General features: G+C 33.7%; 1 protein-coding gene across 1 annotated transcript in view; it reads right to left on the bottom strand.

The window, feature by feature from the left end:
* Positions 1 to 20619, bottom strand: part of LOC134239047 (uncharacterized) — a 56494-nt gene that overhangs the window by 5800 nt on the left and 30075 nt on the right. Inside the window, exons 23-35 of the mRNA XM_062721192.1 lie at positions 19481 to 19570; positions 9115 to 9283; positions 8741 to 8844; positions 8403 to 8556; positions 8113 to 8184; positions 4771 to 4819; positions 4466 to 4501; positions 3731 to 3780; positions 3404 to 3600; positions 2982 to 3129; positions 2082 to 2713; positions 1689 to 1853; positions 1358 to 1480 (exon numbers count right to left, since the gene is read on the bottom strand). Of these exons, the coding sequence (XP_062577176.1) occupies positions 1358 to 1480; positions 1689 to 1853; positions 2082 to 2713; positions 2982 to 3129; positions 3404 to 3600; positions 3731 to 3780; positions 4466 to 4501; positions 4771 to 4819; positions 8113 to 8184; positions 8403 to 8556; positions 8741 to 8844; positions 9115 to 9283; positions 19481 to 19570 (1989 nt within the window). The remainder of the gene's footprint in view (positions 1 to 1357; positions 1481 to 1688; positions 1854 to 2081; positions 2714 to 2981; positions 3130 to 3403; positions 3601 to 3730; positions 3781 to 4465; positions 4502 to 4770; positions 4820 to 8112; positions 8185 to 8402; positions 8557 to 8740; positions 8845 to 9114; positions 9284 to 19480; positions 19571 to 20619) is intronic.

The raw sequence follows: 20619 nt of genomic DNA on the forward strand, positions 1-20619 counted from the left end.
TCAATACATCAAATATTAATATTAATTTGTTTGTACTTACAGGGAAAAGTTTGTTGGTTAGTACTTACCGGGAGAAGTAAGTGTATTGACTTGGTTTGGTTTGTACTTACAGGGAGGAAGTTTGTGGTATTGACTTGGTTTGGTTTGTACTTACAGGGAGAAGTTTGTGGTATTGACTTGGTTTGGTTTGTACTTACAAGGAGAAGTTTGTGGTATTGACTTGGTTTGGTTTGTACTTACAGGGAGAAGTTTGTGTATTGACTTGGTTTGGTTTGTACTTACAGGGAGAAGTTTGTGTATTGACTTGGTTTGGTTTGTACTTACAGGGAGAAGTTTGTGTATTGACTTGGTTTGGTTTGTACTTACAGGGAGAAGTTTGTGGTATTGACTTGGTTTGGTATGTACTTACAAGGAGGAAGTTTGTGTATTGACTTGGTTTGGTATGTACTTAAAAGGAGGAAGTTTGTGTATTGACTTGCTTTAGTGTATTGACTTGGTTTGGTATGTACTTACAAGGAGGAAGTTTGTGGTATTGACTTGGTTTGGTTTGTACTTACAAGGAGGAAGTTTGTGTATTGACTTGGTTTGGTATGTACTTAAAAGGAGGAAGTTTGTGGTATTGACTTGGTTTGGTATGTACTTACAGGGGAGAAGTTTGTGTTATTGACTTGGTTTGGTTTGTACTTACAGGGGAGAAGTTTGTGTACTTGGTTTGGTTTGTACTTGGTTTGGTTTGTACTTACAGGGGAGAAGTTTGTGTATTGACTTGGTTTGGTTTGTACTTACAGGGAGAAGTTTGTGTATTGACTTGGTTTGGTTTGTACTTACAGGGAGGAAGTTTGTGTATTGACTTGGTTTGGTACGTACTTACAGGGAGGAAGTTTGTGGTATTGACTTGGTTTGGTATGTACTTAAAAGGAGGAAGTTTGTGTATTGACTTGGTTTGGTACGTACTTACAGGGAGGAAGTTTGTGGTATTGACTTGGTTTGGTTTGTACTTACAAGGAGGAAGTTTTTGAGTATTGACTTGGTTTGGTTTGTACTTACAAGGAGGAAGTTTTTGAGTATTGACTTGGTTTGGTTTGTACTTACAAGGAGGAAGTTTGAGTATTGACTTGGTTTGGTTTGTACTTACAAGGAGGAAGTTTGAGTATTGACTTGCTTTAGTGTATTGACTTGGTTTGTACTTACAGGGAGAAGTTTGTGGTATTGACTTGGTTTGGTATGTACTTACAGGGAGAAGTTTGTGTATTGACTTGGTTTGGTTTGTACTTAGAGGGAGAAGTTTGTGGTTTTGACTTGGTTTGTACTTACAGGGAGAAGTTTGTGGTATTGACTTGGTTTGGTATGTACTTACAGGGAGGAAATTGGTGGTATTGACTTGATTTGGTTTGCTCGTTGATGGTCCACTCAGGTTTTTTTGTAAGAAAGCGGGACTGTACACCGGGACACGGAAAACTGCATCTTTTGAATCAGAGTTCTGTAATCAAGAATTTAAACCATATCAATTTTACTGTTTTTCAATGAATTTTAAGTCTTTTGTGTAAATATTTTATACTCTGTTAATGAAATACTTCGTTTATTAATATTTTCAACGAAGAAAATTGTTAAGGAATCCAAAAGAAAATAAATCTTTGACCTCTCTTTTTCTGTAATTAGAAGACTCACAGAAGCCTAGAGTTACTTACATCTCCTTTTTGTGAAACACTGGTCTGAGTACTTGCATCACTAAAGCCTTCTCCATATTTAGAAGACAGGGGGTATCTGCTTTTCTGTCCTCGAGTATTGCTAACTCTAGATTTGCTTTTCACCATTCCACAAGCATGGCACGGAGAATTTGAACTATTGGGACTCTGCAACAGTAAAAGTTCTTGATTACTACACCATAATAACATTTTTGGCTTTAGTATTAAATAAAGAATAGGTTTATGATTTACATATTGGTCAGATAAAGCAAGCCTGGTAGTATGCATCCTTAGATCCATCATTCATACAAGTTTAAATAGGCATTTGAAATGTACATACTTGATATACAGAAATGAAATGCAATGAATAAAGGGAGAATAATGCAATACTCCTACCTTTGTACTCAGATCAGCAAACTGAATGGTTGCTAAATTTACTAGCCTCCTTAACATATTACACAGTCTCTGAGGTATAATCTCTTCTTTGCACCAATCATACTCAATGCGAAGTTTGCCATCCTTTCCAAACATTAAATACAGTTCAGCCAGTGTCATATCAGCCCTATCAGAGGTCAGGCCCCCTTCCAGGGCCTCTTTCAGTTTACGAGATTCAATAGCTGCCAATTCCTCAACTGTAGGTTCAGCTTTAATGTCACTATCACAACCGATTTGCTGCTCTTCTACAACTTGAGTTTCCATGGGAATACAACCGTCTGTGTCTGCTACAGAGGAGAGTTCTATTGTGTTACTACTTCCTTCCTTGTTCAGACAGCTTCCCTCCTTCTTCTGGGAGGGGGATAAAAGTGTGTCAGGAAACATAGCATTATCCCCATCAACAATGGCACCAACGTCCAATGAGAATGCTGATCCAGTGTCAGGTTTTGCCGAGTCTCGGCCACTCTTTGTTGACCGTGGAGAATCAAATGTATTGCTTGGTAATGATTCTCCACCATCCACTGAAGAACTGTCACAGGTAGGAACTGGGACTGGTGCTTCAGTTTTCTTTCCTTTAGAAACCGTGATTGAGTCTGCAAACACGAAAGATATGTATAGATAACTCATAAAAATAAATAAAATATACCTCAAAGCAGCTTTAATTTAAGTACAAAAATCATTTAGTGTCACACTCAGTTCAAGTAATTTTTTACTGGTTCATATGCATTGCTGCTTTGAAAATTCTACTTTTGATGCTTTCTTTGTAGTGATTAAACATGACCTACTTCTAAGGCTTTCTTTGTAGTGATTAAACATGACCTACTTTTGAGGCTTTCTTTGTAGTGATTAAACATGACCTACTTTTAATGCTTTCTTTGTAGTGATTAAATGCTAAGTTGATCTTTGGCTCCTTGATTGAGTGCAGTGATACTGGGGTGATCTCACAATCCCTGTGGGGGTACACCTTCAGTACAGTGTTCATATCGTTCTCTCCATCCAAACCCTCTCTCTATCATTAGTATAGGAATTTTTACTGGCACATTTTTTTCTATGTTCAGATGTATTATATACATAGTTTAGATATAATTCTATATGAGACAGTGAGAAAAGGGAATTTCGTGATACAAGATTTTAAAACCATAGAAATAAGGAGTTCCAAATTTTAGTTATGTCAAACTAGAAACAAGGTGCTCAAGGGCCACAACACTCACCCATGACAGCCTTACCGAACCGAGCTTATAAAAAGTAGAAATCATCAAAAATGATGGAATGTACAAGGATACAAGTTTAACTCTACGAGGTTTCCATTTGCTGGACATGTAGTTCATGACAGAAGACAGTTTTCTGTCCCCTTTCAGTAGCATTCTGAGTCTAGGATTGGTGGCCATTTCCTGGACAAAGGACCAGGCAGCATTGGTTTTAGGAGTCATCTCTACACAGATTTTGTCTGGCACCTTTTCTGAAGACTCTGATTTATGATCTAGTAAAGAAATAAAACAGAACATGAGTTATATTGTTACAGTGATATTTTCTATATCAGTTGAAATTTTGACATGTTCTGTCTTTGGCAAAGGCCAGAAAATTCTCCTTGTTATCTAACCTCAACTTACCGTCGATATTGTTCAACTTCTTTAAAGCATTGCACATAGGAGTCTTTATCCTGCAAAACATTATTGTACATGTATTGAAAACTTTCATATCATAAAAGCACAATAGTATGCGGTCAACCTTCAGTCTTCTCCCAAAGAAGATGATTGCAAATTTTAATACTGAAGTAAAGATAATTGATTCAACAGCAATATTCCAATGCTATTCTGTATTTCCAAAAAGATCATAGATCAAATTCTGAGACGTCTTTATTCTGTTGTTTGCAACTAGGAAGCTGGTTTCATGCAAGTTGGCCATTACATATTCATAATTTTTTTTTCAGACAGAAAAAATCATTGTGTAACCCTTGATCTTGACAAAAGTGTCAGAAAAGATGCATTTTTTTGTTACTCAATGTTAAATCATTTTCTGTTATGTTGATCCATTTCAATATGGTCATTTCGATATCTCAATATATTGTATATATGGTTATATTTTCACCCTGTTATTTTTGCCCTTTCACACTTGGAAACAATTATGCCCCATTTTATACTCCCCAAGTCACAGTTCTATGTAAAAAATTGTACAATGTTCATTGAATTTGATCCATTGTAAAATTCACTTCCTTTTAAAAGAGGAAAAGGGGCAAAAATAATGAGGGGTAAAAATTTCCTTGTAGACAGTATATCAATATGTAAATACATGCGCACTCTCTGCAGTAAAGTTGTTATCCTTAAAGAAATTACATTACTTCTTACCTCACATTTTTTCCACGTACTTTCACAGCTGTGCATCTGAAGATTGAACAAATAAAACAAATCACATATATATCATCAGGAGAGAATAATTCATCTCAAATTGATTAAATGTACTATGTTGTTCAAAATATCTAGCATTTAAAATAAATCTTTAATGTAGTTCTTGACCAAAATTAGGAAATGATCAACAAAACTGATATAAGATAATGTCTACAGATGGTTGCAATAAAATGAAAACAGGTCCAAAAAAGTATTTCAAAAACATTTGTGTCTCATTTCTAATACATTTTTTTTTTTTTAACTACCCTGTATAGATGAGTTCATTCAGCTTGACTCCAACCTTCTCATTCAAAACTGAAATTAAAAATATTTGTAAATTATAATAAAATCAAATATCCCGATCAATTTTATTGTAATTAGTTGAAATGGTGAAATATACATGTAAGTCAAATATGAAAAAAAAATTCTGTGCTAAGATATTGGGCAGAGACAATTAACATAAAAGGATGTGACCCTTTATTTGAAAAAAAAACTGAATCCCCCTCACTCAAGGATATTCTCTGTCAAGTTTGGCTGAAACTGACTCTGTGGTTCTAAAGAAGAAGGTGGAAATGTTACAAAAAAATAGTTATCATGACAATAAACTGACATATTTCAATCAGAAAAGTTTCTGAGCTATAAGAGTAAATGAAAATGTAATGAATAACAATTATCCTTGGTGATTGAGGATATTTAGTCTAAGTTGCATTGTATTTGATTATAAGAAAAAGAATTAATACAAGACATTTAGACTGGCATGACCAGTGTTTCCGTTAATGCATATTTCTGCGTATTTTACGCATAAAAAATACTTTTTACCCCCTAAAACGTCACCTAAAGGGTCATCATGACGCCGAAAAAAAATATGAAAACGAATTTTAAAAATCCAGTTCAATGTTGATACCTTCATAGAAGAAGATATTTAACATGTTTAATTAACTTTCTAGGAATCAATCATTGCTTTTAGTTTAATTTCAAAGTGGAAGTGATTGAAATCGGCATTTACATGCCAACAATCTATTAAATTCTTTTGTACGATCTATCTAATTCTTAACAAAACTGGAAGTGCAGAAAAAAATGGCACTTCAGCATGTTCAGTCTTACATCAGTATATTTATATCAGCTTGGCTTAGTCAAAAAGGCTAATAATGGTAACAAGAGGCCCAGGGGCCACAGCGCTCACCTGAGCACATCGGGCTTGAATTTACTCCCCCCCCCCCCCTCCAGGCATTCATCATTTGAACAAACTAGAATCTACACTACCTGAGGATGATTCCATTTAAATATCACTAATCATAGCTTTGAAGTAGTTGAAAAGAAGATTTTAAAAGGTTTCCCTATCTATCCCTATGTAAAACTTGGGTCAGCCATTTTGGCCCCACCCTTGCCCCGGGGGTCATGATTTGAACAAACTTGAATCTACACTACCTGAGGATGATTCCACATGAGTTTCATCTTTCCTGGCCCAGTGGTTCTGGAGAAGAAGATTTTTCCTATATATTCCTATGTAAAACTAGGGTCTGCCATTTTGGCTCCACCCTTGCCCCGGGGGTCATGATTTGAACAAACTTGAATCTACACCTGAGGATGATTCCACATGAGTTTCATCTTTCCTGGCCCAGTGGTTCTTGAAAAGATTTTTAAACATTTTTCCTATATATTCCTATGTAAAACTAGGGTCAGCCATTTTGGCTCCACCCTTGCCCCGGGGGTCATGATTTGAACAAACTTGAATCTACACTACCTGAGGATGATTCCACATGAGTTTCATCTTTCCTGGCCCAGTGGTTCTGGAGAAGAAGATTTTTAAAGATATTTCCTATATATTCCTATGTAAAACTTTGGTCGGCCATTTTGGCTCCACCCTAGCCCCGGGGGTCATGATTTGAACAAACTTGAATCTACACTACCTGAGGATGATTCCACATGAGTTTCATCTTTCCTGGCCCAGTGGTTCTGGAGAAGAAGATTTTTAAAGATTTTTCCTATATATTCCTATGTAAAACTAGGGTCGGCCATTTTGGCTCCACCCTTGCCTCGGGAGTCATGATTTGTACAAACTTGAATCTACACTACCTGAGGATGATTCCACATGAGTTTCATCCTTCCTGGCCCAGTGGTTCTGGAGAAGAAGATTTTTAAAGATTTTTCCTACATATTCCTATGTAAAACTTGGGTCAGCCATTTTGGCCCCACCTTTTCCCCGGGGGTCATGATTTGAACAAATTTGAATCTACACTACCTGAGGATGATTCCACATGAGTTTCATCCTTCCTGGCCCAGTGGTTCTGGAGAGAAGATTTTTAAAGATTTTTCTTATATATTCCTATGTAAAACTTGGGTCGGCCATGTTGGCCCCACCCTAGCCCCGGGGGTCATGATTTGAACAAACTTGAATCTACACTACCTGAGGATGATTCCACATGAGTTTCATCTTTCCTGGCCCAGTGGTTCTGGAGAAGAAGATTTTTAAAGATTTTTCCTATATATTCCTATGTAAAACTTGGGTCAGCCATTTTGGCCCCACCTTTGCCCCGGGGGTCATGATTTGAACAAATTTGAATCTACACTACCTGAGGATGATTCCACATGAGTTTCATCCTTCCTTGGAGAAGAAGATTTTTAAAGATTTTTCCTACATATTCCTATGTAAAACTTGGGTCGGCCATTTTGGCCCCACCCTAGCCCCGGGGGTCATGATTGAACAAACTTGAATCTACACTACCTGAGGATGATTCCACAATCTTTCCTGGCCCAGTGGTTCTGGAGAAGAAGATTTTTAAAGATTTTTGCATATATATTCCTATGTAAAACTTGGGTCGGCCATTTTGGCCCCACCCTAGTCCCGGGGGTCATGATTTGAACAAACTTGAATCTACACTACCTGAGGATGATTCCACATGAGTTTCATCTTTCCTGGCCCAGCGGTTCTGGAGAAGAAGATTTTTTAAAAATGCCATTAATTTTTAACAAAATTCATGATTATCTCCCCTTGGAAAAGGGCGTGGCCCTTCATTTGAACAAACTTGAATCCCCTTCACCCAAGGAAACTTTGTACCAAGTTTGGTTGAAATTGGCCCAGTAGTTCTTGAGAAGAAGATGAAAATGTGAAAAGTTTACGACGACAACAACGACAACGACGACAGACAACGGACAAATTTTGATCAGAAAAGCTCACTTGAGCCTTCGGCTCAGGTGAGCTAATAAAAAGGTGAGCAAAGTTCAAATCATTAATAAACAGTTTTTTAAAGAATTCAACCACTTTCAATTGTTATCTTTTGATTGAGGTATTCACGAAACCCTAATGGCCAAATCAGTAAAATGTGACAGGTGTAGCGGTAAATGAAAGAAGTAATCAATTATATTTTACTTTCATTTTTTTTTTAATTTTTAAACATCAAATGTATGATTTTAGAAGGCATAGCTAATATAAGAACTAAAAGCAAAACCAAATATATTTTGACCCTCAAAAAATCTTTTTGACTCCCCAAAGTTTGCATCAAAGGGTCATAATGAGCCTTGGTTTTAAAAGTTAGCAGAAACACTGATGACACAGGTTCCTTAAAATAAACCCTACTAAAGTGAAAACAAATACATTTAAGCAATACCTCCTTTGACCTTCTTTCTCAGGACCCCATAGTTTATCAGTCCATACAACTCCTGGATTTCTTTTTTGACCTCTGAAAAACAATATCATCGTCATTTTTATAGTTTCATTTCTACTTACTTTTTTTTAAATAAGACAAAAATGGTTAAGATTAAACTTTAAATAAAAAAATTCTCTTTTAATCAAATGTAAAAATTTATTTATTTTACAAGAATAGCCATGAGCTCTAAATTATTTTAAATTTTTAAAATGCAATCACATCTCACAAAACATACACATATAAAAACATACCAGTATCAACATCGATGAACTTGGAAATTTTGTGCCAGGTTCGATAATAGAGATGCCGAACTTGTTCTTTGTTCTTGATGAGGCCAGTGTTTAAATTTTTCCTCCTACATTTTGTTGCAATCCAATTCTGAATGGCATCAAAATCTTTTCCATGCTACAAAATCAGAAATATATTTGTTAAAAACAAATATCCTCTTATAATGAAAATGGTGCACTTAATTTTGTGTAAAATACAAGTCACATTCAAGAAGTTCAAGCATAAGTACTTATAGAATGATTTCAGTGAGGAAAGTAATTCATTTATTTCATTTTCGTAATGATATCCAGCAAAAAAAAACCTCAAACAAGGCATCAAAGAATGCATCTTTGTCATCGGAGCTCCATAGTTCCCACTGCCTCTTTGTTTTTGTTTCAGGGGTATTTAATTTGGTTTCCTTTTGGGCTAAAATATAAATAAAATTTATAAAACAAATGTATAATAATCACAGTAAATGACTTTTGCAAAAGATTTTTTTTCGATTTGCGTTATTACTTAATTATTTTTGAGATGTACTTGAGAAATTTTTTTACAAAAAAATTACAAATACTACAACTTCCAATTATAAACATGATCATATAAATACTGTATTGTTCACAATTTGCAAGTATAACATATTGATCTTGACAGATGAATCTGTAAAACTGTGTCAAACACTTAGTATGAAGGTAACACCTTGTTTTTTGACAGGTGACTCAGGGGGACTGAAGTCCCTTTTTGGTTTCTTTACAATCCTTGATCGGGTGAAAGCGCCGACGCGCGCTTCCCCGTTATTCCGATTGCTGCTCGATTTGACAGATGATTTCAAGTTTGTCGCCTTTTCTTGCTGGGTTGCTGTGTCCTCCTTCTTACCACATGTTCTGGGTACCTTTTCGTTTGCTATACCCGTGCTATCAGTACTGATGCTGCAACAGAGAAAATCACATTCACCTCAAAACATCAAAAAACAAATTCAAAATGGCTGACGCTTATCGATACGATATAGTTTACTTGTTAATACCATCAATATTATGTTATCAACATTCGTTATCAATGCATTTATGACTATAGTTTTATTCTGACATTATGAGGGACCCATCTTTCAAATATTGAAGTGAATATACACACTAAACATTGTATTCTTTTCTTTGAAATACGAGGTAAAAATACACAAAATGGCGGTGAACTTATTCTGTTTTGTCTAATTTACTTACCTATTACCCTTGATATCGCGATCATTTCCATCTCCATGTCCAGAATTTCTTCTTCTTTTAAGAGGCATAGATATGCAAACAATGTTTACATTATTAACCGCCTAATCTATCCCCAAATTTCCCTCAAAATCATCCACTTTCCGGTATAAAGCGATCTTGCGTTCGGCACACAAACAAGTCGAACTTCTGCACGTCAGCGAAGCGCTCTTTTTTCCATCACAACTAGCTAAATTGAAAATATTAAAGAAGTTGGATCATTCTATGATTTTATGCTTGTTTTTACGAAGAAATATAAGAAATTTAGTATAAATTATTTGTTTTATGTTTTTATAAAGATATTTTGCATAGAATTAAAATTTTATAGTTATACTTTATATTTGAGTCATGTGACTTCAGACCATCCAGTAAAATCGACCATAAATATAATAAATAATTGTTTGGTTTTATTAAAGAAAAATCAAGAAATATGAAATTAAAAATGTAAATATATGTTTCATTAATATAGACTTTCCAATTTCATTACTCTATATATACAAATTTCCAGGTCAAACATAAAATTTAGGGCTTCACGCCATTGTATTGGATATTCCTAGAATAAACCAATATACTATTGCAAATTTAAAAAAACAGCTAAATAAGTAAAAAAAAATTTTTTCAAATAAAAAAAATTAAAAAAAAAAAAAAAGTTAAATTAAAGAATTTCCAGCAAATACGTTTAGAATTCTTGCAAACCATATCAACAGCAAAACTAAAAAGCGTTTTCGATGATGTTTCTAATTAAATTGTTGTTTTCAAAGAGTGAAATACTTTTGAATACTTAGTATTTCTTTTTCTCTAAATATTAACATGATTGTTTCTTTGCATTTTAGGTAAATCGTTAATGTATAGTTTTAATCTCAATACAGATCCTATGTTCAAGTCGCTTATCATTTCTTACTCCTTTATAGTTCTGACATTTTTAAGGAGATGTTAAAGGATTTTAGCATGAATTCATATATTAAGTAATCATTTTTAAAAAATCTATTGGTCGATTCACAAAGAATCCTTACTTGAAATTAATATTCTGCATCAACGGATTAAAAGAAAAAGCCGGGATATCTGAATTTAAAAAAAAAACCATATATAATTAAAATTCTCAGAAATGAGTGTGCGAAAAAACAAAAATCAATGAATAACTATACATGTCTATGAGCTTTAATAATCAATGCTTGTCTAAATTACATAATTTACACTTTCAAGAACTATTTATGCGATCTGCTGAATATGTGTACAGCTAGGATGAATTTTTATCACCTTGAATCACAGGTTGAAATAATTAAGACACTTTATGAACGAAATTTGAAGGACACTGTATGTATTTGACCTCAGCACAGAAGTATCTTTGATGTAAAGGTCAGGAGAAACTTTTTATGAGGAATATAGCAATGAAGATGTACAATATCAAAACAAGATCAAATTATCCATATCTCAGTAAACATATCCATTGAGTGATCAAGTTGAATGAAATACTTTTATAATGAATTTAAATACTTAATTTAATAAACATGAAATTGCTTCTAGATTTATAGACAATATGAGAAAGTTTCAGATTGATTTGTTAGGACATGATAAATCAAAATCAATGTTCACGTTCCCGTCCAAATATTAAAGAATCTATATAATTATAAATCATGATTTAGAAATGTTATTTTTATGAATATTTGTAAAACATTTTATGCCTTGTTCACACGGAGAGTTTAATTCGAATTAAACGTAAGTTTACTGCGAATTAGCTTCGCTTAGCGTTCACACGGAGAATTTAATGCTAATTATTTTAATTTGAATTATTTTACTGCGCATTAAATTACTTCGCATTAGCTTCGTGTGAACGCTAAGCGAAGCTAATTCGCATTAAAACGCATGCGTAACGGCAAAAATCAAATGCCACTTGTCGGTGGTCAGCTATAGGTACTTGTGCTATTTTTGAGTGAAAAAACTAAGGAAAAGTTTGTAAATCATTAAAATGTGTATATAGACACTTTGCCAATAGCCTAATGGACCTGCTTCAGCATAAGGTGACGTGATTTGTAAATGACGTCATAATAGCCGTGCTGACGCCAGGCTGCAGAATTAAAATTTTAATTCGCATTAGTTTAGAAATCGTGTGAACGCAATTTAATTCGCATTAGTTTGATTCGCATTAGTTTATTTGCATTAATATACATTTTAGTTACTTCAACAGCTTTCAATAATTGTGCAAACAGCGCCTGGATAATCGCGAAAATATCATTGTCCAGAATGTAAACAAATCCTCGTGTTAATGTTGACAGGCAAACCTCGTGGCGGGAAGTGAAATCAATTTCATTGGATGATATTTTTGTATGTGAACCTTGCCCGTCTTGATTTGAATACCTCTTATTCATCCAAGTTTTCTTATTTTTGTAAAACATAAAATAAAACGTGTTTCATGCGGAGAATAAGAAGATTTTAACAAAATAGTTATCACAAAAAGGGATCATGCAAATATGTTAATATTTTTACGTCATTATTTCTCAAGGCGCATGACTTTACGTCATTTCCTGCAGTTGACTGTTGGAGCGACAACATCTCGCCGGTGTCGGCCACATTCCATTGAATCCTAAAATTCATTTACCATGACTACCACTAGTACCTACCAAGGTCTTGGTGAGGATACCAAGCCAACATCCAGGTAATTAGTTATAAAACAAAGGTAATAACATGAGCAGTTTATGTAAAACATTCACGTTTTCACAGTCTTTATACTCCAAATCAAATAACTCAATGGAGCTAAACAAGTGTGCTGGAAATAATTTTGACTTTGAGATCAAGGTTTCACTATAGAACTATTCTAAAAAGACTTGAGAGCATTTTAAGTATCTGATTCTTTTCAAAAGGATTTTAAAAAGAAAATTGGTACTAGAGTAAATTTCAAAATTTAACAAATGGTGAAAAATTGAATAAGTCTTTGCTTTTCATTTGTATACTTTGCTAGATTTTTTACTATCCTTTAATATACTATCTTGTAAAAAGAAAATATTTCTTATCATCTACTTTGCTATTGAAATTCAAGTACAAGAGGTCATGCTTACAATGTACAATTATCTTTGATAGTGCATAACTAGTTAACGAAAACTACAATTTCTGCAAATAAATATTTATCTTTTTGTGTGTGAAATACATACAGGTAATCACTTTTGATCTCAGTCTAACTTCTCTACTATTAATTTCTTTGGTAAAAAAGAGACTTATCAAAAGTGAGCTCATCTGTTTTATGGCCTCCTGAGGCAGGACTGCAGTCCTTAGTAAGGTGGTGAGTGGTGACATGTTTTTACTTGCAGTACTCTTTCTCATGCCAACCCATCACAAATATTTATTACTTTAACACTGGTGGCTACTAAATTTTGAATCAGGATGAAAATTGGAATGTTTGAAGTCCACCTAAATAAAGTAAATAAACTATGTACTGTTTATGCTAAATCAGTCACAAAATTTAGATCCTGAACATTTTGAAATGTAGTAAATTGAACCCCATGCCTTTACCTCATATGAAATATACATGTACCATTAAAGATGAAAAAAAGTTTCAAATGAAATTCTGTTAAGCTTCAATTAAAATAAAATTTTTAAATTATAAAAGAAAAAAAAAATCAGAGTATGAACTCTTCTAAAAGAATAAGAGTTCTATCAGAGTTTGACCAAGGGCAGTATACCATTGCAATTGTGTATTGTAAAATAAGTTTCCTGATAGTATCAAATTAGTATAGTCTAGTACATTTTGAGGCTGGGCAAGTAAAGTTTGCTTGTGCACTATCCTCCTAGCTATTGAAAAAAAAAAAAAAACAAAACGCTTTACTTTCACCTCATTCTGTGTTTTATTTAAAATATGAAGGGTTTTAAGACCACCTGGAGGAGGGTCCAGTAATATTTTTGGTGCCGAACCAGTTCAGAGAACCCCCAACAGACCACAGTCCAATGACATCTTTGGAACAGGACCTGCAGAGCCAGTTGAGGAACACAAAGGCAAGAGAAGAGGTGGACCTGCAGACAACTCTAGGGACAATGTATTTGGAGGCTCCACAACAGCTGACAGTGGATCAAACACCAGAGCAGAGAACAAGAGGCGTGGACAAGGTAATGATCGAATCATAGCTGGTATTATGGAAACATCTTTTAATCATCTCTAAAACTTGTAGATTTTACAATACTTTCTTTAATGATAACTACTAATCTGGACTCTCTCGTACATTGCAAAATATATTGACAGGTCATTATTTTATTTTTTTTTATAGGTGATAATTTATTGTTTGAATTTTAACATATTATTGAACATTCTACTTTGTTAAATGATACTAATGAAATTAAGACTTCAATCACAGCTTTCTTTGTATTTCACTGTGAAATGTCCCTGTCACTCACTTGAGACCAAATTCAAAGATCATGAGTGTAGTATGTTATTGTAGTCTCGCTGTAATAATTCACAGACAATCAGACAAAAGTCACCTTTCATGTGTTTTTAAATTCACTGCATATGTATGCAGCATTGCTATTATCATTCAGTTCATTAAGTTCAGAAACCACATTTTGAATATTTGATATACAGAAATTTATTTGTTCTTACATTCAACTAGGCAGTATTTTCTCAAGTTATACATTAAATTACATACAAAATAAAATTAAATATCCGAAAGGAGCAAAAAAGTATTTCAGTTTTTAAACACTGGAATATTCAGTTTAAAACTTATGGAAAAACAGAAAGCTTTTGCTTTGACAATGCTTTTTTGACTTGGATTTCTATAAAAATTTAAGTGTGTGTTTTTCTAGTAACACATTAAATGCTATTGCTTTTCAGACCCAGGTCGAAATCGAAGTAAGATTGCAAATGTGTTTTATTGTCATAGATTAGATAGAAAATTAAAATCTATAAAATAAGCATCTCACATTTAGAAATTTCTTTGTTTTATGCACATTGACATTTGTTATTACTTATATAGTTTACCATTAACTCTGTTTTGATGGATTTTCTTACAAATTTTGGCACATGTTACAGTTTTACTGACAGAATTCTAAATGTGAGATTCACCCAATACCCAGATCCCTCAAAAGTAACCTTCTTTCTGTTTTTATGCTAGCTTGCAATATTGTTAAAAGTTTTATACTACATGAATTTAAGGCTGCTTAATCATTTCATTTAACAGCACTGTTTATTATCATAATAGAAATGGATATCTACATGGAAATTTTATTTCTTGTTTAATATATAGTTTATGCTGATTATCTTTTAAAAGAGAAGGTTATTTTTCTTCTACAGGCATGGGGTTTTATTCTCTGTGTTGTAGCCAATATAGATATTGTAATACTTCTACCTTTTCCAGAAAAAATTACTTATGTCATAAAAAGCTATTGAATTCGGTGAATTGATAGATCAAAATTATATTGTTTTTACAGGTTTTCTTTCAAGAAATTTCACATTGTATCTAAATTTTCATTAATATCATCAGGCACAGGCCATTCAATTTTTCAAATAACAGAAGAAATCTTCCCTGTATTAATGTAAATACAAATACTTGATCATATCACAATACTTCTGATTTACTCTGTTTTCTAGCCTTCTAGCTAAAAGAACTAGAATGTGGGCCCATGATTTTATCATTGAATATTTACTAACTTGCCAGATGTTGTACTTTGTTTGGCAGTTTCACAAAATGGGGGTGCAAGGCTTTCTTCAATGCTGTGTTTTCTTTACTAGGTCTTCACCTTGTTTTATTTCATTTAAGGAGTGGTTAAAACAAAAGGTAGTATGAGACTCAGTTCTTTATGAAGTTGAGTTAGGTATACTTTTTATGCTGAATTACATTAATTTGAAGTTTGTTGTTGTGGCTTGTTTGCCTATTGTTTTTGGCTGGTGTAAAGGATGGCTATTGAAACCTGTTGCATGGTTCATATACATGCATCTGCTAGAATTGTCATGTTTATAAGAAAGAAACTTTATTTTTAGTTTGATTTTAAATATAAAGTTATATATTTATACCCCCCGCAAACGAAGTTTGGGGGGGTATATAGGAATCACCTTGTCCGCCTGTCTGTCTGTCCGTCTGTCCGTCTAGCTGTCTGTCCGTCTGTCTGTGCAATCGTGTCCGGTCTATATCTTTCTTACAGAGGGTCATTAGAATCTACTACTCCACACTAAGATTGCTCATAACCTAAGGGTGTGTCATGACCTTGACCCAAGGTCATTTGGGGAAGTTCAAGGTCACTGGAAGAAAAATTTCATAATTTGTGTCCGGTCCATATCTTTCTTATGTATAAACTTGGTAGGTTCTAATTTCACACAAAGATTGCCCATGACCCAAGGGTGTGTCATGACCTTGACCCAAGGTCATTTGGGGAAGTTCAAGGTCACTGGAAGAAAAATTTCATAATTCGTGTCCGGTCTATATCTTTGTTATGGATAAACTTGGTAGGTTTTCAATTCACATAAAGATTGCCCATGACCCAAGGGTGTGTCATGACCTTGACCCAAGGTCATTTGGAGAAGTTCAAGGTCACTGGTAGAAAAATTTAATAATTCGTGTCCGGTCCATATCTTTCTTAAGGATAAACTTGGTAGGTTTTCATTTCACTCAAAGATTGCCCATGACCCAAGGGTGTGTCATGACCTTGACCCAAGGTCATGTGGGGAAGTTCAAGGTCACTGGAAGAAAAATTTCATAATTCGTGTCCGGTCCATATCTTTGTTATTGATAAACTTGGTAGGTTCTTATTTCACTCAAAGATTGCCTATGACCCAAGGGTGTGTCATGACCTTGACCCAAGGTCATTTGGGGAAGTTCAAGGTCACCGGAAGAAAAATTTTATAATTCGTGTTTGATACATATCCTTATTATGCAAAAACTTACTTCTAAAAAACCCTGCGGGGGGTTTTTTGTCCCGATTGGACAGTTCTAGTTTAGCAAGTTGTTCTCATGATTTTATACTTATAAACAAAGTACTTCTTTATTGGTTTTGATAAAGTTGTTTGTGTTTGAAATTCCAAATTCTAATGAAATACTTGAAAAGATACCTGTAAACAAAACTATTAAACAAAGATGCTTTACATGTTTGAAGGAATTTTGATTTACTTTATGAGGATGCCTATCCATTTAAAGATAAAAATTGCGCACAACCGTGCAATATGTATTTCTGTTGAAATTTTACTATTTTTAACAGTTGTTTTTTCAAAATCAAAATTTCAGAATTGTTTTTTTCAAGTCAATTCAATATGCAAATGAGAGTGATTTGTCTTTGATTTATAGCGATTTATAGTGATGTCTGTCTGTCTGTTCGTAACACTTTAGGGAAGCCATCTCTAATATGACCAGACAGAGATTTGGGTTAAACTCTAGGGAAAAAAAGAGAAGACTTTGCTCATGTATCATTTCTTGAGCTCGCTGCTCACAATGCCTCCAGTTTTGAAATGTTTTTTTTTATCCATTTTCTTTTTTTTAATTGTAACAATCTTATCAAATTTCATTTCTTTTTGTACAAATTCTCTGTCACCTTTTATATTATTATGAAATGCAAAGTTGATGAAAAGTTTACAAGAAAGAAATATTCATGACATGTAACATATAGAGCTTATATCAGGTAGATAAATATAAGATAGGTTCCTCCTTTCATGTTATATAGAAAGAAAGAAAACTTCTTTTTATTCAATTCCTGTTCATTAATAATGCAATAATAAAATGAAAGGTCAGTCATCTCTCATTTGTTGTACTATATCTGAATATATGGAAATGAGATTTGTTGCACACAACTAAATTAATTTACCTGTACTTTTGTTCAGACAAATCATGCATGATTCATGCATGATTAAAAGAATGTATGAAGTTTTTTTATTTTTTGTGTGTATGATTAAACATCTAGGATTAAAGCATGCATTGTTTTGTACAAGGTGAAGAATTTCCAGAGTATGACCGGTCTGTTTATGCAGCCCAACGCGACCCCCAGAGAAGAAACATCAAACAAGGTAGCCAGATGGCTCAATTAAAGAAAAATGAAAATTTAGTTGAAATTCTGGTTGAAATTCTGTTTTATGAAAGTTGAAAATCAAAGGCATACATGTATGTAAAGACTCCAGCAAAATTTTGCATTTGGAACCTTGTACAATTCAGTTTCTACCTATAATCCCATCACCTGCCAGGCATACGCTGGCTTTGAGGATTGGAAGGATGAAAATCCTGTCAAAGGAAAACGCTCTCAGTCCCACCCCTCCAGCATGGGTAATGATGGACAAGTATTTATTGATCAGTGTGGACTGCTTTCTATTTAGCACCTTTGTAGGTCTGTTGCTGTTTCAACTTCATGACAAGACAAAAAATAGATCACGAAATGTCCTGGCGTTTTGTTGAACAGCTTCCATGACTCACCCACATCACTTACTGTGTACAGTCAAGTCAATCAAATTCATTTCTCATTCATGTGTACCGATAATATTCAAAGTTTATACTTCTGAAATTTATATTACAGGTTTAAAGTTAATGAAATAATTAATGCATGCAGCTCAAAAGTAGTTTTGCATTGTTATCTTGATAATCCATTGTAAAATTGTCATTTTCTGAAAATTATTTTTTTTTCTTGACTGTATTATGTGAATTAGATTTAGGTACTTGCTCATAATACATGTAATCCTTGGAGTGTCTATTTTCTGTCTTTTAGTTTGCTAGTTCATTTCACTTTTTTTCTTTGTGTGATTTTTGCATGACCTATTAACATTCTGTTTTTCCATTATTTGTAGTGTAGTTAATGACATTATTTATTGAAGGTTTTTTACTTGACATGAAGTTTTGTTTTCTTCTGTGAGGAGTTTAGTGTTATAATATTGTGCTTAAATGTTGAAGCCTTTGACCCCCTCCCCTTTCTCCCTCAAAACTGATTAAAAATCCTTGTAGAGGGGAAACAATATAAAATATTTACTGGGACAAATAAATTACTAGAGATTATTTTAAAGAAAAAACAACTTTAAAAAATGTAATGGAAATTTTTCAGTGTTATGGAAACTAACCAAGGCCTGTTGAAGTCAGAATTGCCAAGTAAAACTGCTGATTTCAACAAGTTCAAGGTTAAACAATAAAAATGATACCATTTGTATATAGACTTGTCTGTAAAAGAAAAATATTTCAGAAATGACACCTCTGTGAATTGTTGCCATTGTATTTTTCCTGTACCAGTATACAGCAATTACTATGCTAGAAATATATTAGTGCACATAATCAAATCAGTACTAGTTAAATTTGAGAATTTTTAAATGAAAACGGTATATTTTCAGTCTAAAAGAAATTGAATGTATTATGATTCCAATCTAATTGACAGAAACCATACCTGATTCATCTCTTTCATTGAATCTTGTCTAGTATGCCTACCAAACTTAATCAATTAATGTAATTACAGGTGCCTTTAACCCCATCACTGGTGAGCCAATAGCTGGGTCTCCCCAGAAGGAACCAGAGGAGGAGGAGAGAAAGAGACGAGAACCAGAACAGGTAAAGAATCTCAAAGATACAAGGGAATCTGAAAGGACTGCTTTCTTTGTCACGACAGATTCTCATTTATATTAACAGTATTTTACTGATATCAAATTATTAGAATAGTTGTGTTCTTTGGGGGGGGGTGGGGGTAGGGAGGGGGTAACATTTTTATCAACAAGTCAAGGTATAAGAAAAGTTGCACTTGTTTGCAACCTTTTGGTTATCAGATGGTAAACTAAATTTTTTTTTCTTGTTCATCCTCATTATGAATGTATGACACTGGATTTTGTAGACTAAAGAACGTGGTGACGAGGGCAGCCAGCCAGGACAGCAGGCACTTCACACTTCTTCCCGAGTTCTAGCACCACCAGGTGGGAAGTCCAGTGGCCCCCTGTGGTGAGCGAGGTGATAACTAGTCTGGACCGGTCTAGTGTGCTGGCATCCAATACTTAGTGCAGTTTGTCCGGTCATCAGTTAACGTGTCATTGGAGATTCAGGGCATGAGGAATCTCATTCTCTGTAAATTATCAGATGTTTATGTGTATATGATCCGATAGTGTTTTGACATTAACACCAAAAGCTTGTATATGATTAAAACTATTAATTAGTTTGTACCTTTTTTCATTAACACTGCCATACAATATTGATTATTCTTATTAAGCAATATAGATTTGTGGAGTGTTGATACTGAAAGCTGGAATATATTTTTTTTTTGTTTACTATTCTTGAACCAAATATGTTTTTCTGTTCTTCATAGTGCTTTATGTTTTCAAATTCTTATTTTACAGCATGTTTTGGCAATATTTATTTCCAATTTGTGAACCGTATTTTATTTGTTAAACCTGTGACATGTGGACCAAATTTTTCCTAGAGTCTATGTTTATTTTTCCTGATCTGTTATATGTCCTGGTGTCCTTTGGTGAAAGTTTATGTTTCTGACACTACAGGAGGTATTGGTTGTATAGTGTATTTGACAAAAAGTTGTAAGAAATTTTAATAACAATTTATTTGTAAGCTATAATAAAGAGATCTCTCCAAATGTGAATCACTTCTTTTATAAAAATAGTTTTCAGTGGGAAAATATATTTCCTTGAAAGTTCTTTTTGAATGATTATGTAGTTTTTGCTGTCCCAGAAAATGGCATTGATTAACTTCAGGGAAATCAATCACTTGAATACCTTTGTTTGACTGAATTACTAAGTGACATCAAGTGCTCTGTTTTTTTTTTCATAAAACGATTATGTAATAGAATCAGGAAGCTAGGATTTTAAGAAATTCAGGAAGTATAAAAATATATAGATATACATATAGAAGTAGCTAATTGTAGGTGTCCAAAATTTGCATTATATTGAAGATGACTTACAAAAAAAATACACGGAAAGACTTTGGTGCAGGAAACCTCAAATAACAATGCATTTCTACAGCGAGTTATGTGGAGACAAATGAATACATGCCATCCAATTTTCACATCAACTCATTTTGTC

The sequence above is a fragment of the Saccostrea cucullata genome, unplaced genomic scaffold, assembly GCF_032062105.1.
Source record: "Saccostrea cucullata isolate Sc308-1 unplaced genomic scaffold, CSIRO_AGI_Scuc_v1 ctg149, whole genome shotgun sequence".
Lineage (NCBI taxonomy): Eukaryota > Metazoa > Mollusca > Bivalvia > Ostreida > Ostreidae > Saccostrea > Saccostrea cuccullata.